At 48.7% G+C, this 23,684-nt stretch overlaps 1 protein-coding gene and 1 long non-coding RNA gene across 2 annotated transcripts; both read right to left on the reverse strand.

The window, feature by feature from the left end:
* Positions 1-244: 244 nt before the first annotated feature.
* On the reverse strand, positions 245-6,153 carry LOC103691375 (uncharacterized). The gene is made up of 3 exons (XR_015648235.1): positions 4,172-6,153; positions 2,601-2,719; positions 245-781 (listed from the first exon to the last, which is right to left on the reverse strand). It is a non-coding gene; the product is annotated as an uncharacterized LOC103691375 (long non-coding RNA).
* A 4,344-nt stretch (positions 6,154-10,497) lies between these two features.
* LOC148007929 (uncharacterized) lies at positions 10,498-13,467 on the reverse strand. The gene is made up of 4 exons (XM_087601800.1): positions 11,884-13,467; positions 10,939-11,062; positions 10,780-10,827; positions 10,498-10,617 (listed from the first exon to the last, which is right to left on the reverse strand). The coding sequence occupies exons 1-4, from the start codon at positions 12,189-12,191 to the stop codon at positions 10,594-10,596; spliced, it is 504 nt and encodes a 167-aa protein (XP_087457926.1). The 5' UTR covers positions 12,192-13,467; the 3' UTR covers positions 10,498-10,593.
* Positions 13,468-23,684: the final 10,217 nt, after the last annotated feature.

The following is a 23,684-nucleotide window of genomic DNA, read 5'->3' on the forward strand; positions in this document are numbered from 1 at the left end:
GATCCTTTCATTTTCAGTAAAAGGATTAGAAGAGACAAAGACAGATGGATTCTTGTGTTTTCCAGGGCAGACTGATCTACATAGCAAGGTACAATCCAGCCAGGGCTACAGAGTGAGACCCTGTCTCAACCACCACCACCACCACCACCACCACCACCACCACCACCACCACCACCACCACCACCCAACCAAAACAGAAAGATCTAACAGAGGCTGGGGTTAAGTTCAGTGTAGACAGATACTCTTTTTTTTTTTTTTTTTGATTTATTTATTTATTTTGTATATGAGTACACTGTAGCTGTCTTCAGACACACCAGAAGAGGGCATCAGATCCCATTACAGATGGTTGTGAGCCACCATGTGGTTGCTGGGATTTGAACTCAGGACCTCTGGAAGAGCAGTCGGTGCTCTTAACCACTGAGCCATCTCTCCAGCCCTAGACAGATACTCTTAAGTTCTTTCCAGATTAAGGTCTGAGACAGGCAACACGTGCCATCACTGATTAGCCAGTCTCTGGCTTCTGTGAGGCATATTTTGAGCATCTTGACAGGCCTCTGGGACAAACACCACAGAATATACACATTTTGACAGAATTGGCATACCCAAGGCCAGGGGTCCCCAAATTTGGCTGGACATGACAGGACAGGGAGCTTTGAATAGTAAGTTCTTTCTGTAAGGAATTTCTGGGTTCCTGGGTGTTGCATGGAAACCTCTGCTTTAGAACTCTCTCCAAGTGACTCTGATGACCACAGGCTCTGGAACCATGACATAGAGCAATGGTCTGAAAGAAAGAGATCACATGTCAGTGATTATTTACTGTGCCCTTGTTTGTTTTTGGTTTTTTTTCTTTTTTGGAGCTGAGGACCGAATCCAGGGCCTTGTGCTTACTAGGCAAGCGCTCTACCACTGAGCTAAATCCCCAACCCCCCATTTATTTATTTTATAAGTGGTTGTTTAAGAGCCTGTCTCACAAAAACAAAACAAAGGTTGCTAAATTTATGGCCTAGAGACTCGTTGTTAAGTATGTGCTACTCTTGCAGAGGACCCAAGCTTAGCTCCCAAGAGCCTTTAACTCCAGCTCCAACAGATCTCTCTGATGCCTGATTCTAGCTTCTGTGGGCACCTGAACACAGATCACAAACACACGCACGCACGCACAGACAGACAGACAGGCAGACAGAGACTGAGACAGAGACACAGAGACAGAGAGCATTCATCTTTAAAAACTTGGAAACTGTATTACATTTACTTATTTACTTGTGTGTGTGTGGGGGGGTGTGCAAGCCATGACTCACATGTGGAGATCAAAGAGCATGTGTGTGGGAGTTGCTTCCCTCCCTTCACCACGTGGATCCCAAGAACTGAACTCAGGCTTGGTGACAAGAGGCTTTATCCACTGAGTCATGATGATGGACCCTAAGTAGTTTTATTTTTAACTTAGAAGGGGCTGGCTTTGTGCAACAGTGAAGAAAGACGAGGATGGTAGCAGATGGGGGAGCAGCCTTGATGGCCTCTGCTTTGACCAAAAAAAAGAAGAGTCTCTCAACTAAGGAATGCCCAGTCCTTTTTTTTTTTTTTTTTTGTCTTGTTTGTGAAATAGCAAACCAAACAAAAGAAACCAGCCTCTAGCAGCAACCCTTGGACTCCAGAAACGTGTGAGACCTACAGTGACTACTTTAACCCCTTGGTGTGTTTGCCACATATTTTTTTTACCACGGACACGCGTATATGCACGCTTTCCCACAGATCCACACAGGCCCTATCCTCTCATACACACACTCCACATTCAGTGACACACACACACTCACACTCAGACATTTAATATACACTCAAAACACAATCAATACACAGCCCCTCAATACACCCATCAGCACGTGTGCGTGCGCACGTGCACACACGCACCCACAGGCAAGCACACACACACTGTTAATACTTGACAGATAATATGCAATGGGCAGGTTCAACACATACACTCTACACATTCAGCATTTATGCAGATAGTCACATAGTCTCAGTATCTGTGATGTCTTTGACTCTATGGCTCAGCAATCTGAAAGGGTGACAACTTGCAAGGAGCCAGGAAGAAGCATCTGCCCACTGCAATGTTGGCTTCATGCCTCATCTGCCCAGTGACTAAGGAAGCAGACAGGACAAGCGAGCAACTCAACAAAAAGTTATCGTGTGCTATGGCTTTTAAAGGAGAAATGGGTCGTTCTGAGTTACCTCCCAAGAGCTAAACTGTTAAGTTTAGAGAATATTCCAGAAGCTGCCTGACCATTTGGACAAATTAGTTGACGTCAGGGATTATTATAAACCGAAAACGTCAATGAAGAATCCCATTAGCAAGTGGAATCGATAATCTTATATCTAAAATTAATTTGTTTTTGTATCCAAGCTCTGACATTAGCTGCATTCTTCAAAAAGGAAATAAGAAAGCCACAGAGCATTCTGGGTAATGGCATGTAAATGAGGAAGATCACGGTGTTCCGTGCTCCTGGCTGGCACGAGGTTCTGGACCGTCTCAAATGGCAAGAGATGCGCTCGGTAGAAAGCGTCCCTCCGTAGTCTGGCTCTGCTTCCTGAGAACTCCTTGTCCCTACCATGTTCCTCCTCACGGACGGCGGCTGCCAGCTCGCTTTCTTTTCTTTCGGCTCCATTTTCCGGTTCCAGGCCTGTGCGATAGATATTTTGATCCTCTCCCTTCTAGGCTCTAAAGCATCTGTTGAGTATGCAAATGTGTGTGAGGCACAGGTGCTTCCCTTCAAGAAAACCCAAGTCATTGGAAGACACTGATGATTTCCATGAAAATTTAGTACTTTCTGTCGCTTTTTAGTTTTTATATATTTTTTTATTTTAATATTGAGAAAGCCAGGCTGATTTCGTGACAGGCTTCAAACTGGCAGTTAAGGAGACTATGCCTAAATCTCTGTTTCCAAGAACTGGGCAATTCCAGGAAAGTCCAGGCCTCAGAAGCTTCCTGCCACCTGTCCTGTCAGCAGCAGTTTCCAGACTTCAGCTACTTCCCAGGAAGTTTCCAGCCCCCACACCCCAGTAATTGAATGGACCCAACAGATTAACATAGAGGTCACCTACCCTGGAATTCCCCAGTGTGCTTTAAATCAGGCCTGCAAGCTCACTTGGTTGTCTATCTTGGTAATGGAGAGACCCCAGCATGCTGGACTTTTGTAGAATAAAACACTCTTTGTGTTTACATACTATTTGAGTCAGGGTATCATTCTTCGGCAGACCGTGGACCCTTACAATATCTTATTACATGTTAGAGCATACCGGTTTGCATCTATGGAAATTAAAACAATAACCAACGAACTGGATCTGTTGCCTGATAGAGTTTGAGAAGCAATAAAATAGACGTTAAGAATTTAAAGATTCTGGGGGTTGGGGATTTAGCTCAGTGGTAGAGCGCTTGCCTAGCAAGCACAAGGCCCTGGGTTCGGTCCCCAGCTCCGAAAAATGGAAAAGAAAAAAAAAATTTAAAGATTCTGTCTATGAAAAGACACAGAAAAGATGAGAAAAGGCTGTAAAAGTGATAGGTGAAGATTTGTGTGATGCATGTATTCTCCAGGGAGGAGGGGAAGGGAGGAGTAGGAAGGGGGGAGGGCGGCGGCGGGGAAGAAGGAGTGGGAGGAGAGGGGGAGGAAGAAAGGTGATTCCAACAAAAATGGATAAAACCCAGGAAGAGACACTGCACGAAGGAGTCCTAATGCCTAGTGGACCTCACTATATCCCAGAAGATCAATATTAAGGCTACAAGGGCTGGGGACACAGCCCTGTGGTGCGGTGATTGTGTAGAGCCGGTCCAGGCCTGGATTTAGTTCCAAACCAAACTATCCTCAATGGGAACATTGCGGGGGCGGGGGGGGGGGGGTAAAGACAGCATGAAGGTAGTGTCTTCAGAAGGAACTATTGAATAGGGATGGCGCACAGTGGGGTTCCTTCGTTAAACCCGGCCCCTTACTAAAGCTGAACTTCCCAGAATGCCTCAGTGATGCAGCGCGCAGGTTTCTGTAGCATCATTTGCTCCCTTCTCACTGGGTCTTAAGTATCCACCACATTCAGGCAGAAGAAAGTTTCCCAGCCTCCGGGTGCCCTTTGACTCCAATCTCCTGTTGTTAACCGGGTTTCCCACCCCCACCGCCTCTGAATTCCTTACTCCGTTCACGCGTGAAGCCCCTCCTCACGTTTCTTTCTTCGGAGCCCTGGCCTTGTGGTTTAGTTGGATAGGGAGAATGGCTTTCTATCTTCTTTCCCGAAACTTTGGTGCTTTTGTGCTTTGTCCGAGGCTTCTGTGGATCCATTGATTTTTCTGACCTACTCAGAATCGTTGCTATTTTTAAGTAGAAGTGGGATGTACCCAATGATAGCAATCGGAAACCATCTCCGCTGCTGAAAGTGACCTCCAGACCAGGCAGGCTTCCAGGATCTGACACAGCAATTGGAGGGACTTCACTCTGTATATGGGCGGTCTAGGGCTGAGCCTACTTTGGGCCAGCCTCAGACCATATTGTGCATTCCATACCGGTCTCCACCAGGTAACTCACATGGGTTCCCTGAGTGCAGGGTTGGTGGGAATCGCCTTTTTTTCCCCAGGGCTGTCCAGAGTGTGGGTCAGCATGTGGTGGTCTCCGGGCTTGCCCTGATCCCTAGAGAGATGATTATCAGTCCTTTCTGGGTAGGGGTACACCGTGACTCTAACCAATGGAAATAGGGAATAAGCCACAAGGTGACTGTGTTCTGTAAGGACTCAACATATGCCACATGGTTTCGCTCCACCCACCAAGCCTGATGCTCAGAACAGGACTGAGAGCTGGAGCTGAGGAGTTCTCTCAACAAGTTACTGCCTCTCGGCCCTTTCAGTGGCAGTTCCATACAGCTCCTGTCACCAAAGACTCAAGAACATTTCAGAATAGTCATGTGTGGTCTTTCTCTGGCCCTTGAACCCTACCAAGGCAATATATTAATCCCCACAGAGGATATAGCTGGTCAATCATTAAATATCCAACAATCTCTGGGGAAACACATCATACTGAAACAGAAAACATTCCCACAAGAGTCACAGGTCCAGGGACACTATAGCCTAGATAATTAATAATAACCTCTTAGGACCTTATCAAAATGGATCCATTCACCACAACCCCTAGAAAGTGATGGTAGTTGCCTATGGTACGTAAAACCACGCCAAGAAGCTTAGTAGGGTAGAGCGGGTTGAGACCGGGAGACTTGGTGGGTACACACCTGAGACTTAGGAAACTTCCCACTCCATGACAAATTCCTGGCCTGGAACATGTGCCACACCCCCCACATAAGGAAATGTGACCTAAGGTCACATTGGCCCAGGACAGAGATCTCCATGCTAATGAGGTACCTAGAGGCCCTGGAGGTTTGGCCAATAAGCTTCCCTTCCCATTCCTCCCTGCAAAAGGGATTTAATCTCTGGTCCACCCTGTGAAGTTGGCATGGTATGCATCCATTTTCCACAATGAATAGTCAATAAACACTTTAGAACCGGACTGTCTCTTTCATCAAGATCCGCCATGGGGAGCCATGGAGAAGGCATTAGACTATTGGCTACTGGCTGCAGCTTAATTCACTCCTAGAAGGCCTCACTGTGCTCCCAGCCACAACCGCCACCAAGCTAAGGACATCACCGCTGAGCTAAGCCAGAGCTCCCGTTCCCCCCAATCCCTCTGCCCCTGAATCTGCTCTCTAATAGGCAGACGCCAAGATGTCCAGGAGTTTGGGAGCGCCCGGTCCCCGCCCCATCGTGGACCTATGGACACCCAACAGTTCATTCCGACTTCTCTGTGTGGTTCTCCAGTGGCCACTGGGGGCCCAGAAGCTAACTTCGGCTTCCTCACATCTCAGACTGCACCTTCCCACCCCCAGAGCCGTCTCTCAGTGCTGCACAGGGTGAGTAGCAGGGCAGAACTCGGACCAGCAGTTGCCCAGAGAAGCCTTAGATGGTACTGAGGATCAGTGTTAGGCGTCAGGAGGAGGACTCATAGGATATCAGACAGACAGGACTCCGTGTGCCAACTGGCTAGTCAAATCCATGTGTGATTTCAAACTATCTTGTAGAGCAAGTCAAAACATGCTCCAGTCTCCAGACTTGACCTTCCTTCCTTTTTACTTTTCCTAAGGGAAAAAAAAAAACAAAAAACTCATTTCTCCCAGGCTGGATGAGGGTGACTTTGAACTTCTTTCTGGTCATCTTGCATCTGTCTACCTAGGGCTGGCGTATGTATCACTGTGGTCCGTTCTATACGATTCCAGCTGGACAGAACCCAGGGCCTCACGCATGCTACTCCAACACTCCGACTCACCTACGTTTCCAGCCCGACAGACTTCTCAAGCTCTTTGCTCAGACTCATGAAGCGGCTGCCCCGTGCCTTGAACTTGGATTTTTTGTCACCTCATTAAGTCGTAAAGCCTGGGTTCAGTCCTCAGCTCCGGGTGGGTGGGTGGAGCTGTATCGCGGGGGGGGGGGGGGGGGCTTGTCTCAGCCAGCTTCTTAGAAAAGGTAGTAAAATGGAATTCTGGGAATCGGGTCCTACCGGAAGCCCCACACTAGCAGTAAAGATGGACCAATAGAAGAAAGACAAACTTCCAGAAGGAAGTCGGTTTCCACAGACCTATCTCCTGGCTTCGGACTCATCTTTTCTGTGGGTTATATCCCTGCTATAGGCAAGAGGAAACAGATTAAAAATTTCTTCCCAGTTTTCACCCCCCCTCCCCCCCAGTTTCCACTTCTGTGTGTGTTTCCTCTTAGAGGAAGTGAGCACTCAGACCCATAGGTAAGCTTTACGGCAGAAGAAAATGTTATGGTAAAGAACGGATGGAGACAATGTCTGTCAGAGGAATTACCACAGGTCAGGAGTGGGCACACTATGGCCTGCTGGATAAACATGGCCTGCTTTCTGTTTTTATCAATAAAGTTTTATTAGCACACAGCCTCCTTCATCATTTCCATACCGTCTGAGGCTACTTCCACACTCCAACAGGAGAGCTGAGTAGTCATGGTGGAAATTGAGACCGGTAAGAGCTGAAGTGCTTCACGTTTGACACTCTCCACCAGATGGCTCCACTGGGGTCCAAAGACTGAATGTCTTAAAATTGGGACTGACTTCATGTCAGGCAGTTCACAACTACCTCTAACTCCAGCTCCAGGAAAACTCAACATCTCTGTTCTCCACAGTCACACACAAATGCATATGTGCACATACCCGCAATACATACACATAATTAAAAAGAATAAAAACAGGTGCTGGAGAAATGTTTCAGTTGCTATGGGCACTTGGGATTCCTCTAGAGAACCCAAGATCGGACTGGGGAGATGGCTCAGCGGTTAAGAGCACTGACTGCTCTTCCAGGGGTCCTGAGTTCAATTCCCAGCAACCACATGGTGGCTCACAACCATCTGTAATGCTGATTCAATGTCCTCTTCTTGAGTGTCTGAAGACAGTGACAGTGCATTCATATACATGAAATAAATAAATAAATCTTTTTAAAAAAGGAGAAGCCAAGTTCACACTTACATGGCTCCTCCTAACTGCCTGTCTAGACTCCTTGAACACTGCACACACATGTAGTGCACACACTATATAGGTAAAACACTCATTCACATGTATGTATACATATATGTACACAATATTATATATGTATTATATATAATTTTTTTAAGTTGGGGGTCTTCCACAGGGAGAGCAGGGAAAGAGTAGAGGGATGTCTCCCACCAAGTACAAGTTGGGCAGACTGCCACTCACTGGGTAAGTAGACCTCTGAGCACAGCTGTCTTAGAACTCACTATGTAGACCAGGCTGGCCTCAAACTCACAGAGATCCATTTACTTCTGTCTCCCAAGTACTGGGATTAAGTGTGTGCTGTGACACCCTGCCACAAAAATAAATTTTATAAAAATAAAATAAAAATATTTTCCTTTCTTTCATTTTTTTTCTTTTTCTTCTTCCTCTTCCTCCCTCTCTCCCTCCCTCTCTCTCTCTCTCTCTCTCTCTCTCTCTCTCTCTCTCTCTCTGAAAACTAAAGAAAAGGAATCACAGTTCCTAGTTACAGTTAGTAAGGGACTCTTCAGAGTGACATTTAGTGTTCATAATAGCAGATTTGTACCATGCTTATGGTGTGCTAGCCAACATTTTAGATGCTTTACGCATAAGATTAGTTATTACTAAGTTCTCATGTTACTCATGAGGAAACTAGGGATAACAAGAGATCAAGTACTAGAGTTCACAGAACTAGTGTATAGTAGTCAGAGGCAGATTGCCTACTGGGTTGCGTAAGCACCCCCCCCCCGCCCCCGAACCCCCCCTCTAAGTCTCTCTCACCTTTAGGAATCCTAGGTATTCAGTGGTTCCCCCACCCCCAGCCCAAGGTATGGAGTCATGCTGGATGGAGCCCAGTGTGGAATGCTGTAACAAAGAACCAACTGTTTCTTTTTACTTACGAATTGCATTTTCGTCACAGCAAGCAACACATGCGTGTGTGACACCTGCCACTCACCTAGGAACACAACTATTTACAGGGTGCTGACTCTCTTTTGATGCACTGGCCTCTGGAGGAGGAGAGCAATGACAGAGCAAAACCTCTTCCGGAGCACAAAGTGCTCAAGCCACGGTGCAGTGATCTAAGTCAGAGTCACCATCTGAGTAAGGTGGGAGGGGATGTTGTGGGCCCCTATCACGACGCTCAGAGACTACTCAGCCAGGCCGTGAGGGACCGCTCAAGTCTGCCCAGGCTGTAGGACTCTGCTGAAAAGCCTCTTGCGATTAAGTAGAGAGACTGGGACAGAGACAAGGCACGCCCCACACCCATTAGCACCAATCAGCTACCTTCAACTTCCTGAATATCCTACCAGTACATTTCTCATCCTCCCGCGAAGGCGACTGGTGCCAGAAAATTAAAGACTTGGCGGCTGCAAAGAGGCAAAAGAATTTCGTGCTCTTCTTTTCACCTGAGGTGGGCGGGAGGAAGGAAGCGGAGCGTACTGAGGAGGAATCAGGCAGTATCTAAGAGCAGACACCTACCTACGGAACTGAACTCACTTGCCCCCTGCACTTGCTGTTTCCTGATGTTCATGGTCAGACTACGCCTGCTGCTGCTGGGGAAAGGAGAGAAGCTGACTGCTAAGGGCAGGCTGGTCCCCAGCTGTGGGTATCAGGGCTCCCCAACAACCCCAACCCCCGCAGGAGCCTCGGAGGAGAAAACGGGTTGTACCTCACTGTTTTCTTTGTTGGCATAAGTCTTTCACCCCACCTCTACCATCCCAACACTGAGAGAAATAAGAGGAAGGATGAAGAATTTGGTCAGGGTTCCTTCCTTGTGTGAGAGAGTTATACACAGCTGCAGCCGTGAAGTTGTGGGCGTCAGGTTTAAAAAAAAAAAGAATATATTCCACTTCAAACTAAATGGGGGGAAAATCATGTGAATACTAGACTGCTCTCTGCGAAGCGCCATTATTTGCAGGCAAACCCAGAAGGCAGAAGGACCTGTTCGAGTTCCTTAATCCTGCTTTGGTACCTGCAACCCTCTGGGGAAACCTATGCTTATAACCTTGACTGACAATCCCTCAACCCTTAGGGGGCAGGCTAGCTGGGATCAGAAGTGGGGACAAGGTGCCCTCACAGATCCAATAGGCTGTTAAAGAAGGGCAGAAGACCTAGAACTCCAGAGAGTCCACTTTGGATGTGTGCCTTTGCTGGATGGAACCTCAGCTCTGAGGGACTGGACACCACTCACCATTCCTCCGTGACCTAGAAGTTGAAGCAAACACCCAGCTACATTCAGGCCTGTCTAAGATTTCAAAATGAAGGGGTTGGGGATTTAGCTCAGTGGTAGAGCGCTTGCCTAGAAGCGCAAGGCCCTGGGTTCAGTCCCCAGCTCCGAAAAAAAAGAAAAAAGAAAAAAAAAAGATTTCAGAAATGAGGGACAGAGGGCATTTATTTCAGGAGCCAAAGTCCAAAGTCACATGTCTCAGCTTTAACTACCAAGTTGACACAGCCAAGAGTCACCCAAGAAGGCAGTCTCAGTTGAGAGATTGCCCAGATCAGATTGGCTGGTAGTCATCTCTATGGGGGGGAATGATCTCAATTGTTAATTGATAAAGAAGGACCCAGCCCACTGTGGGTGGCGTCATTCCCTGTGTAGGGAATAAGAAAGTTTAGTTAAGAATAAGCCAGCAAGGGGCTGGGGATTTAGCTCAGTGGTAGAGCGCTTGCCTAGGAAGCACAAGGCCCTGGGTTCGGTCCCCAGCTCCGAAAAAAAGAACAAAAAAAAAAAAAAAAGAATAAGCCAGCAAGCAGCATTCCCCCATGGTTTCTGGTTCAAGCTCCTGGTTGAGTTCCTGCCTTGACTCCCTTCCATGGTGAACGCTGACCCGGAAGTGTAAGCCAAGCAGACCCTTCCCTCCTTGAAACTGCTTTTAGTCAGTGTTTTATCATAGCAACAGTTAGGAAACCGGAACACTACTCCATGCCGTTATTTATTTACATTAATGAGCGACTGCAGAGAGCCCCACATGTCAGGCACAGACACCAAGGATCCAGGCCCTGCTCACGCTGAGCCTCACATCTGATCGGGCACACAGATCTGAAACCGATATACACAAAACTGAAATCACTTTGCTGTGACAGAAGAGGGCCAGGTGCCAAGGGTGAGGTGCCAGAAGCTGAGCTGGTGGCTAAGAGGAAGTAGGCAAATCTGGGGGAAGGAGGGTGGTGGGTTTGAGGAGGGGAAGGAGTTTCCACGCACCTGCAGACTGCGCAGCGTGGGGGCGCTGAGGCTGCATCGACCTCGAGGCTGCCCCAGAGAGAAGGAGAGAGCACAGGACTCAGGTTGTACTCGTTCAGATAGATCTCTCCTGGGACTTCCCCAGGGCTACGTTTCTTTTTCTGCAGCGAGGCTCCTTACCTCCTCCCCCACACACTCTCGTTTCTTAATGTGTTTGTGCACACAGGGGCATTCCTGTTTCCTGTCTGTGCGTTTCCATGCCGTCGTCGCTGCCCTACGCACTGCACTGAGCAAAAATGCAGGTCTGAAGAAGAGAATGAGACACAAGAAAGACCTTCTGAGGGGATAGGGTCTAATTTAGGATATCCTTCCTCAGAGACCCCTCCTGGTGCTAAAGGCAGAGCAGCCCCCATGGAAAAGGGGAGGAACTGAGGTTCAAGCCCATTCTGATTATTCCATTCCAGCCTGCTAGGTCACCGTGAGCAAGTAACACGTGCACACGCACACACACACACACACACACACACACACGCACACACACACACACGCACGCACGCACGCACACATACATGTGTTGCTTCATATGTGGCACAAGAGGGATGTACTGCTTAAGACTTCATACCTGGGACCCGCAGGTGTGCTTTAGAGGGCTTAAGAACCCCTCCAAGTGAATATGAAACTTACAGAAAGGGGCTCGGGGTGTCATTCAATTCCCAGAAAGAGTTAGGGCGACATTCACAAGCCCACAATGTTCAGTTCTCCGATAATGGGGTCCCAGGTGCATTTACTGAAGATATATAAGCGTTGGGACCTCAGACAGCACAGAAGGGTGGGGGACCCTGGGGAAGGGAGGTCAGCTACAAACTGGAAGCATCCTTCATTTGTGGTAAGGTGACTCCCAGGTGACAGTGATTTGCTGCTTCCCTTCCCCCACCAATACATATTTGTTTTAACTTCATTTTGTTTCATAGTCTGGAATCCTTTTTTTTCCCCCGGAGCTGGGGACCGAACCCAGGGCCTTGCGCTTCCTAGGCAAGGCTCTACCGCTGAGCTAAATCCCCAGCCCCTCCTATCTTTTTCTCTTTTTCCTTTCATGTGGATTTCAGAGATGCAGGAGGAAATGACCTGAATGAGTGGTTGAGGCCGGTGGGACAATGGCTCCATACCGGGTACTGACACGGGAGTGGCTCCTGCCCTGACTCAAGCTGAGCCCACACCTTCACAGTAACAGCAAGCCGAGTCTCTCCTTCCGGCAGCCCAGCCAGCTGTGTTCTGCATGACTGAATAGGACACCTCTCACTTCCTCTGCAAACGGAACTTGGTGTTTGGATGACGCGAGACAGGTCGTTTGTGCAAAACAGCAAACCCCACCTTCGGTTTTCAACCCTGACCCAAGACCTAAAAAAAGGAAAGAAACAAAAGAAGAGCGGCATGTCGTGGGGGCTGGGCTTGGGTACAGATCCTTCCAGAGTGCCTGTGCAGGGCTCCTTGGACCCATGAGGACCTTAAGTCTATGCCCTGTGTATGTGACTTAGAACGTTCTGGTTCTTTAGCCTTGAAGGGCAATGCCATACTGGTGAATTCTCCTTTTCCCGAGTGCCAGGATGCTGAAGCCACAGGCTCTGCTCTAGGGTAGGAGTACCACCTGCTGGCACCTTCTCTCAGCACAGGACAGATTGGCCAATGGTTTGTTCTCCCCGACTCTGGGAGTGACTAAGTCTTCCGTATTGGAGGAAGGCCTGGTATCCACAAGAGCCCTGGGCACCCAGCTCTCTAGCTTCTCAAGACACACTGGAAAGAGATTTTAGTTGGTGTCTTGTCCTAATGACAGTGTCAGCTATCAAAAACAATGACTTCATGAAATTTATAGGCAAATGGAATGAACTAGAAAATATATCCTGAGGGAGGTAACCCAATCACAGAAAAACACACTTGGTACGCACTCATTGATAAGTGGATATTAGCCAAAAAGCTCGATTTACCCAAGATGCAATCCACAGACCACAGGAAGCTCAAGAAGAAGGATGACCAAAATGCAGATGCTCCCACTCCTTCTTAAAAGGGGGAAAAATATTCATAGGAGAGAATATGGAAGCAAAGTTTAGAGCAGTGACTCAAGGAGTGGCCATTCAGAGCCTGCCCCACATGTGGCCATTTACACACATACACACACACACACACACACACACACACACACACACACACACACACACACAGCCACCAAAACTAGATAAGATTGATGAAGCTAAAAAATGCATGCAGAAAGGGACTGGATATAGATCTCTCCTGAGAGACACATCCAGAGCATGTCCAATACAGAGGTGAATGCTAGCAGCAAACCACTGAACTGAGAACAGGACCGCCTTGGGGGGAATTAGAGGAAGGATTGAAAGAGCTGAAGGGGCTTGCAACCCCATAAGAACAACAATGCCAACCAACCAGAGCTTCCAGGGACTAAACCACTACCAAAAGACTATACATGGACTGATCTCGGGTTCCAACTGCATATGTAGCATAGGATAGCCTTGTTGGGGCACCAGTGGAAGGGGAAGCCCTTGGTCTTGCCAAGGTTGGACCCCCAGTGCAGGGAAATATGGGGGCGGGTATAAGGGGGTTGGATGGGGGAAATATCCATATGGGGGAGGGGATGGGGGCTTATGGACAGGAAACCGGGAAAGAGAATAGTATTTGAAATGTATGTAAAGAAATATATTTAATAAAAAGAAAGAAAAAGAAAAGAGATTTTTATCTCTGAGCTCGCCCCTTTACTTCCTGCACCCAGGCTCCATCTCGGGATTTCGAGGGGTAATGAACAAACCATACAGGAATGGTGATGCTCTTTTGCCGTTCTTAGCTGAACTAAACAAGGCAAATGTGACGGCGTTTGTAGGTTCAGCGAGACAGCATTTCTTCTGTCATCTGATTGAATGGCCTGGAGCTCAGTCCTCGGGGTTGATTTGTGATTTGAGTGTGATAAAGAATTTGAAGCCAGAGCTCTGGAGCCTTCATAGCTGGACTGTCTGAGCTCGGACACGCCTTGGACACTCTCTAGATCTCCGTTCCTGGTTAGGGGTTTAAGGCCCACCCTAGAGACATTTCGAGAGTGAGGTAGTCTTCTTAGTATGATGCACTTGCAGATCCTTTACGAGGATTCATAGTCTCACCCTTTTCGTGGCTACACCATCTCCGTGAACACCTTGGTCTCCTAGGCAGAAGCAAGCAGTGGGCGACGTCCTCCCTCCCTCTCTCTCTCCCGTGTAGGGCAGCCTGGGAAACTGTGCGTTTTTGCTCTGTGCATCTCACTTCCTCTTCCTGCTGCCTAAGACAATCCTTGTCATTTCTGTACCTGGCAACCATTCCCGTCCAAAATGGCCCTCCAGCTCCGCTTTGCCTGCCCCGCCCCCTCCCCGCCCCGCCCCGCTACTGTCTTCTTTACCTCTGCCCAACCTCCAGGACCTTCCAGGGTAGAGCTTCTGTCCATGTCCAGTTCTCCCTTTCCAAATATTTGGCTCAAAGGGGGTCAGCCTGGGTCTTACCTACAGCCCTGTTCCCCATCAATCATTAATGGCTTGTATTCAAAGCTTCACTCTCTGTAGGAATGAGTGTGTGTGTGTGTGTGTGTGTGTGTGTGTCTGTGTGAGTATATGTGCAAGTGTGTGTGGTGTGTATGTGTGTATATGTGTATGAGTGTGAATGTGTGTGTATAAGTGTATGTGAGTGTGTATATGTGTATGTGAGTGAATGTCTGTGAATGTGTGAATGTGTGTATATATGTGTGAGTGAATGTGTGTGAATGTGTGAATGTGTGTGTATGTGTATGTGTATGTGAGTGTGAATGTGTGTGTATAAGTGTATGTGAGTGTGTATATGTGTATGTGAGTGAATGTCTGTGAATGTGTGAATGTGTGTGTATATGTGTGAGTGAATGTGTGTGAATGTGTGAATGTGTGTGTATGTGTATGTGAGTGTGAATGTGTGTATAAGTGTATGTGAGTGTGTATATGTGTATGTGAGTGAATGTGTGTGAATGTGTGAATGTGTGTGTGAATGTGTGTGTATATGTGTATGTGAGTGTAAATGTGTGTGTGGTATGGATGTGTGTATGTATGAGTGTATGAATATGTGTGTGTGGTGTATATATGTGTATGTGTGTGTATATGGTGTGTGTGTGTGTGTGAATATGTGTGTATGAGTGAGTGTGAGTGTGTGCTCATCTGTCAGCCAGAAAACGACTTGAGGGGTTGTAACTTGGGGTTTCATCAACCTTATTTAGAGATTTTTTTTTCTAACTGGCCTGGAGATTACTAGTTGGGCTGGGCTGACTGGACAGTGAGCCCCAGGGATTTGCCTGTCTCTGCCTCCCCAGCACTGGGATTAGAAGCATCCACCATAGCAGATTTTCATGTGTGTTCTGGGTTCAGACTCAGGTCCTCAGACTTGTGGACTCTTTTCTGACTGAGCAGTCTCTCAAGCCCAGTCCTTGGAATAGCTGTCACCAACCTCCTAGCAACCTCAGCACCAATGACTCCATTTTGTCCCACTGGTCACACGGCTCCATCTTGCAGCATCTGAGGACATCACTGAGGTTAGGCCGTGCAACGTGCAACCCTGTCCTAAATGGGTTGTCTCACGTAAGCTCACTTAACCCTTTCGAAATCCACACTGCGGCAGGCAGACGAGCCTCTTCACCTGCAAGAGACAATTCTCACTGCTGGAGCATGCTGGAGGCTACACGCAGTGACTGGTGTGTTCTGCACTGTCTTCCCTGTACACATGATAGTTCATTAACAGTTAGGAGAGTCTCAGCCTACCCTCTCCCGGTTGTCATCCACTGGCCCATGAGCACAGTCAAGCCACTGCTTCTCCTTACCCTTGGCTGTGACCTCAGGCAAGGTTGCCTAACAGGCCACAGGGATGACCTTTTGGAATGCCCTCCCAGCCTTCCTGAATGGTTTCCTTTACTTTGAAGTTTCTGCCAGGAAAGACCGTTGCAGCCCTTGCTGTCACCCGGGCTGGTTTTCCTCAGAGTGAGGCTGGCGCGGTTGGCTGCGCCTCAGGTGATGGCATCAAGATGGGTCCAGCGGACATGCCTCCAAGACTAAGCCAGGCTGAGAGTACGGTCTGTAGTTAGGACTAATAGAAAACAATTGTGAATAGCTAGCAGGCTTGCTACATACAGCACAGCCCACAGGTCAGGCTCTGAGCCAGCCCAGCCCATACAGGATCTAACTTAATCCAGGGAACCAATAGGAGGTTAACAATCCACATTAACAAACAAGGAGACAGAGGCTGCACACTGAGGGACTGGCCAGAGGCCACACAGTGGCAGATCCTCTGTGCCAGGCAACCGGGAGCCTTCTAAACACTGTGTTCCACTTCCTTATGGAATCGGGAGGAAGCTGATTCTGAGCCCACACGGCAGTTAGAGCAGCAAGTTTAGTTAGAAGAACGGCTGAGCGAGTTTGAGCAACGCTGCCCGCCCGCGATCAGTGGGGAGATTACCCTCCACCACGGCTCCAGGTGGAACAACAAGTGGGAGGGACCGGCTCACTCTGAAGCCCGCCCTTCCCACCATCCCGTTCCAACCCACTTTCCGCTCCCACTACCCACCCATCCTCTTCCACCTTGCCCCACCAGAGAGGAGAGAGCCGAGCACACTCTCAAGCTAGTTTTTCTCTGTATTGTTTAACGCTTAAAAAAGTTGAGCGATGGTCCCATTTTGTAGACAGAGACGTTGAGGCATAGTTAAGATGATGGCTTTGTTGGTAGAACTGGCCCTTGAGATGGAGCTGAAGGTGAACTAGAGGCTGGGCGGCCACACTGTGAAACAGGAATGAGTCCCTCAGAAGTTTTGGAAATAACTTCAGAACCTGGTGGGAAGGGAGGGGATAGCCTCTTTCAGGGCACACTGGTCCTCTGCTGGGTTAGCCCAGACCACACCTGCTCTCCTAACCAGCCAGAGTTCCTTGTCACTGCTAGGGAGAAGGATACTGTCCCTCTCATAAACAGATGTTTGTAGCATGAGATCGCCCACTGACCACTTGGTGAGACAGTGTAAGATACCAGAACGCACCTACAGAACAGGCTTCCAGACGCCACCAACCCACAGGCCTGGGAGTATGTGACATCTTGCAACCTTGGGTAGCACACCTGTCACCAGTGAAGGTATCTTGCAACTCATAGCGCAAGACAGAGCTTCCCACAGCCAAGGAGTCAAGATTACAGTCTGTGACCTCCCCTGGTCTTGCCTGGAGCCTCCCAGACCATAGGTGGCTCCTGCTGCCTCTTGGTGGACAGATACAGGCAGATTCCAGGGAGCTTGAAAAATGTCAAAAGACACATGGATGTGACACCAGGTGGTTGGAGTTAAACCCTAGAGCCCTCCTCTCATGAGTCACATGACCTGGGAAATAGCATGGCACCTTTTAGCCTCACTGTTGATATTTGTAGAAAGGGATCAATCATGCCTCTTTAGTACTTCTGGTGAACCCAGAGGATTTATATAGGTGTCCACCCTGCTGAGGGTTTGGTATGGATCGTCCGTCCCCACATGTGCATGAGCTGGGAGCCTGTTTGCCAGTGTGGCAGAGCGGAGGGAGTGATGGGAGCTCGGCTCAGGGATCCTTTGAAAATGATCAATGTCTGGGCACAGAAGTGAGTCAGGTAGAATTTCCCCTTCACTCCCACTCGAGTCATAACAACCCAAAAATATCCCATCAAAGGGCAGTTACCCTTGGGAGAGAAGTAGCCACTGTAAGCCCTAGAGCCTGTGAAGCAGGGGCTTGACACACACACACACACACACACACACACACACACACACACTTACATACATATGCACACATACATACACACACTTACATACATACACACTTACATACACACACATACATATACACACACTTACATACATACATACATACACACACTTACATACACACATATACATACACACACACTTACATACATACATACACACACATACACATACACACACACACACACACACACACACACACACACCTTTTGTTTGATCTCACTCCAAATCTGGATGAGTTGAAGGACCACCTCTGGACCTCAGTTTTTCTCTCTATAAACTGGCTGTATTCTAAGACTCTGGGTGTCAGTGCCAGCCCCCTTACTTTGTACATGAAGAAAACGTACATTCAGAAACACACTGTTGGGGTTGGGGATTTAGCTCAGTGGTAGAGCACTTGCCTAGCAAGCACATGGTCCTGGGTTCGGTCCTCAGCTCTGGGAAAAAAAACAAAAAAAAAAAAAAAAAAAACAAAGAAAGAAACACATGGTAATGCTCACGGTCAAATACACAGACATTTGACAGATGTACTAACTACTAAACTCCAAGAGTTCTGATTTCAGAATCCAGCCCAGCATCCCTGGGCTCCACAGGTCAAAAACATTGCTTCCTTGTGCAGAGGGTAGGAGGAAAGATGGTCACTAGCATGTGCCCTTGAGTGAGCAGGCCTCTCTGTAAATAGCAGCCCATCATGGTGGGATTCTCCTAGTGAGGCTGCACCACCCACAGGAACAGAAAGCTAATTGGCTCTTTCGAGATGGTGGAGAATATGAGGGTGACGAATTGCGTGCTAGTCAGTGGCAGGATGCTCTGACAGAGGGCTGCAAATGCCACTCCGGGGATGTGTTAATGAAGGGCTCTGCATGCACAACACGAGAGGCAATTATTCTGTTCTCCCTGGCACTGGCTTCTCCCGGTAGGAGAGCTGCCCACAAGGCTGGAAGGAGTTCAGCAGAAAGTTCACCAAGGAAGCCAGATGGAGAAAGAACGGAACTTGCTGTCTGGATCTGCCGTCCCCAAACCGACAGAGCAGAGCGCCTGTCTGTCCGCACTCTCCTTATCCCGGTGGACATGAGGAGGAGGCAACCTGCGGAGGAGGTGGCTTTAGCTGTGGTGCAGAGAGATCCAGGCTGCTTCCAAAGGGGTCTAGCGCTGGTATCCTTCATGGCTGAAGATGTCAGCAGGATAAGGTGCTGGGCCAGACGTGCTCCTAGCTTGTAAAGCCAGCATCTTGGGGATGGAGAAGAAAGATTACACGTTCAATGCTGGGCTGGGCGACACAGTAAGGAAAAAGAAAGAGGAAAGAAAAGAGAAGGGAAGGTAGATATGAGGCACTAATATTCATTTTGAAAGAAAAATGTGGCCACGCAGTTGAGTTAGGGGTGGTGGGGTGGGGTGTAGTTATCGGTTTGCAGATGTCTACATTGAGTTCCCTTTCTGGTGGTCCCAAACTCTTCATCAACCAGTTCCTGAAGTTCAAGGAAAGAGCTTCCTTCCTCTGCTTGGACAGGACCCAGGCCTGCTAATGGAACTGTGCAAACAAATTCTGTCCGCCCACCCAGATCAGATGAAGTCTGATAAAAAACAAATACCGTGCAAGGGGGACGTGGCTCAGTGGTTAGAGCGCTTGGTGTGTAAGCCTAGTGGATCCCCAGGTCTCATGTGAAAAGTCAGGCATGGCTGCCCATACATGTAATGCCAGCCTTGCTCCAGGGAGGTTAGGCTGGAGAGGTCGGTGGTGTGCTCTTGCAGATGACGAGCTTCCACTGACACTCAGGATGAGGTGGGGTCAGTCCTGGCTGCAGAACACTGCCACATACCTCATGTAAGGACTATCAGTGGATCTAGATGACTCAGGCTATGGCCGGGAAGCTGACTGGCTGGGCCCTGGCTAACCGGAGGGTAAGGACAGTGCCCCCAGCTGCCCAGGACCGTTCTCATGTCCCAGCAGCCCCTTGTCTCCACACAGTCGATGCTGACACACAGGCAGGAGACTCCAAGTTTATCTGTGTAAGAATCACCTAGGAAAACTGGAAAGCCTGCCAGGGGCAGCTTCTTAACCCCACTCTTTGAGGTTCTCATTTAGTGAGTTTGAGCAGGACTCTAGGCACAGTGTTTTGATCGGTCCTGGGAGACTCCCACATAGGTGGTTTCTAGACTTCACTGTGAGCGAGAATCCTGCTCTCATGGCTCAGTGTGCAGACTTCTGAAGTCAGAACAGACTCCAAACCCTAGCTCTGACATTCAACGGCTGTAGTCCCCCTAACCCTGTTTCCCCATCTGCAATATGAGGCCTTCACCATCCTCCTGCTATAAGGTTTAAATGAGATTCAGGCAAAGGCCTCCCAGGTTGCCTGGAATTCATCCAGCCTTTCATTGGTAATTACTGTTGCTAGAAACCGTTATCCCTAGCTAGCTCCTCCTAGCCCTTGCTTTTAGCCCTGGCTAACCCCTGCTTCCAGCCTCTTTTAGCCCCTCCCAGCCCCTGCTTCTAGCCCCTCCCATACACACAGGAACTCACCGGGCAATGAGAGGCACATGTGCTTTTGATTCAAAATTGCCTTCACACATGCTAGGCAAATGCTCTACCACTAAGTTACATCTTCAACTCACCCTCTCCCCTTTAAAGGTAACTCTTTCAAAACTGCTACCAGGAATTGAACCTGGGGCCTTAGGAACGTTGGTTAGCACTCTGATGCCAATCCTCAAATTTGTGATCCTTCCTTCCTCACTGAGGCCTCTGACTCAGACCACTGAGGTTGATCTGATTTCCCCTTTGGAGGGCAAGGCATCTTTACTGCTCTATTTTTCTACCCCAAGTAGAAACCGAATCCCTTATTAGACCATTTCCACATGAGAAAAGATAAAACAGTGTCTCCTACCCAGCCCAGCCTGGGCGGAGCACTGGGAAAGTCTCTAACAGGCCCACGTCGTATTTAGCATTGAAAAGAAAACAGAAGTCTACGGATTCCTGGACCCGTCGTTTATCTGGGGATTTGATGGGACTGAGGGCTGGGCAGAGTTGGGCCTGCTTCAGGAGCCTCGTAAGAAGACAAGGCCTCCTCCTAGAGCGGCTTGCAGTCTAGCCCTTCCTAGTCTGGGTTCTCTGGGCCTGGGCTGTCCTGTTGCAAATAGAAGTCCTGGGCGGCAGATCTATCTGTGTCTGGGCTTCCGAGGCCATTGACTGAGCTCTTCTTAGCCCTCTCTGAGCTCTTAGTGTCTTGTCTGTGCGATGAGCTGCCTCTCTGGGTTCTGGTGGGGAGCAGCTCTAACACCTCGGTGGACTCAGCACTGTCCTTGTGAGTGGCAAGCGTACCACAGTGCCTGCCTCCTTTCTCTTGGGCTCCGGCTCAACGTTTCTTCAGCACAGCCTAATATATTTCTGTGTGAGGAAAAGCGAAGAGAGCGCCAACACTCGAGAGACATTCATGAAGAGCTTTGGTGTTCCAGCATTTTGTGTCACATGCAGAAAGGCCCTTGGCAGAGAACTCAGGGTTGCTCTTGAATGGCATTTGCTGCAGAAGAAGGTATGTCTTCTCTCCTACCTCTGGGTCTCAGGGAAGTGACCCAGAGCAGATCTCAGGAGAGTCCAGGGCTGTGTCATCACTGGCCGGGCCGGGCCGGGCTGACTCAGACCCATGGGGCAGGAGCAGTCCCCTGAGAAGCTAGTTGCCCTTTCAGAGAAAACCCCCTGTGGTTGTGAGGAGAGCTAAGTGGTACAAAGGGGAAATAGAAACTCATTTGACTTTTACCTAGAAACCCCTGATCTTCTGCCTGGTTGTTTATGACCCATTATCTCCCGAAACTTCTGTTCCTCTGCCTGAATGGTGACCGCCCATTTCTCCAGGCTGGGGGCACCTTGAATCTTCTGTCATCCTCTGTGTTCAGGTCTTACTGGGCACATAAAAACACACAGATGAAGTGGGTGGATGGATGATGATGAATGGATGGATGGACGAACGGACAGATGGATGTTCAAGTAAAGGAGTCTGCTGTCTCCCAGGAAGGAGCCAGTCGCAGAAACCTGCTGCAGTCAGTACAGCTGAGCGAAGTCTTAGGGTGTGACCACTACAGGCCCTCACCCCAGCACTTGAGAATCTGAGGGATTCTCAGGCACATGGTCAAGGGCAGCTTGGGTTACAACACAAATGTCAGTTTGTGTTACATACAACATGACCCCGTCCTAGCCCTCTCCTTTCCAAAGCCATGGATTTCAGAGCATAGGGACCACATTTTCCATAGCTGGAGGAATGTGGCCATTTCCTGCGCCCCACTCCACACAAGGCAAAGAGAGGCTGTGTGCGAGGGCCATGAGTCTGTCCAGCATGAGAGGCTGTCTGGAAGAAAGGAAGGGGTAAGAAGGAAAGAAACTAAGAAATAAAGAGAGAAAGAAGGTTCAAGACAATTAAATACAGATATCCAGAAAGAAACTTCTTTCCAATGATTTCTGCTAGACAGTGAACTTGAGGCCAACCCAGGCTACACAAGATCCTATCAGCCAAAAATGAATGGATGTCTTTCCCTTATTCCCGCTCTAGGTATGAATCCTAATTTTGCTACATGCCAGCCATGTTGCCTTATCAAGTTACTTAGCCTCTCTCTTTTCACATCTGTATCTAGAAGTTACAGGATGGCTAGACACCATGAAAGAACATGGTAGGGGAGTTGGGGATTTAGCTCAGTGGTAGAGCGCTTGCCTAGGAAGCGCAAGGCCCTGGGTTCGGTCCCCAGCTCCGAAAAAAAGAACCAAAAAAAAAAAAAAAAGAACATGCTAGGATGCTTAGCACAGAGCCTTGAGCATGCATGTACACACACATACACACACACACTCACACACACACAGACACACAGACACAAACACACACACACACTCACACACACACAGACACACACACTCACACACAGCCACACAGACACAGACACACACACTCACACACAGACACATACACACAGACATAGACACACATACACACACAGACACACACACACTCACACACAGACACAAACACACATGCACACACACACATTCAGACACAGACACACACTCAGATACACACACACTCACACACAGACACACACACACTCACACACAGACACACACACGCACACACATTCACTCACACACACTCACATACAGACACACACAGACACATACACACAGACAGACACACACTCACACACAGACACACACACTCACACATAGACACACACACACTCACACACACAGACACACAGACACTCACACATAGACACACAGACACTCACACATACTCACATACAGACACACACAGACATACACACACACTCACACATAGACACACAGACACTCACACACACTCACATACAGACACACACAGACATACATACACACAGACACACACACACTCACACACAGACACAGTCACATACACACACAAACACACACACACACACACACACACACACACACACACACACACACACACACACACACACACTGAGTGGCAGCTGATGGCCCCTAAGGGAATGGTTAAAGGAAACAGGGAGCTTAGATCCCATTCACACAGCCAATTGTGAGTAGGGGCACCCCCACCCCCAACTTGGAGAGAGAAGAGGCGGTGCTGGTTGCTTAGTCGTTGCTTAGTGGTCCAGGGTCCAGTGAGGTGAGGAGCCTTTTGCATTGCTGTCTTCCCTCCTCTCTTCCTCCCACCCACCCTCCTTCCCTTCCTGATTTCTAGCCTTCCTCCCTTCCTCTCTTCCTTCCTTGTTTTTCATTGACAGGGTTTCTCAATATACCTCAGGGAGATCTTGACTCAAGACCTCACCTCTGCCTTAGCTTCCCAGATGCTGAGATCACCATGCCTGGCTACATCGGATCTTTCTGTGTTCAGAGCAGTGGTGAGGGTCCAAGTGGGTGAGGGACAAGAAAAGAAATGCCTATGTAAGTTGTAACGGTCTGCAGCCAGACCAGTCCAGACCTCAGTGGCTCCCACAGCTGACAGGAACAGAACTTTCTATTGACGTGGCTAAAGGAAACCTGGGAAGGGGAGAAGCGGCTCCAGGAATGCCCGACCATGCCTTTGGTTGCACCAGGCCCTACAGCAGGGCCTCAATCTTCCCTAGGAGAGTG

Source organism: Rattus norvegicus, chromosome 1 (genome assembly GCF_021556685.1).
Source record: "Rattus norvegicus strain SHRSP/BbbUtx chromosome 1, alternate assembly SHRSP_T2T, whole genome shotgun sequence".
Lineage (NCBI taxonomy): Eukaryota > Metazoa > Chordata > Mammalia > Rodentia > Muridae > Rattus > Rattus norvegicus.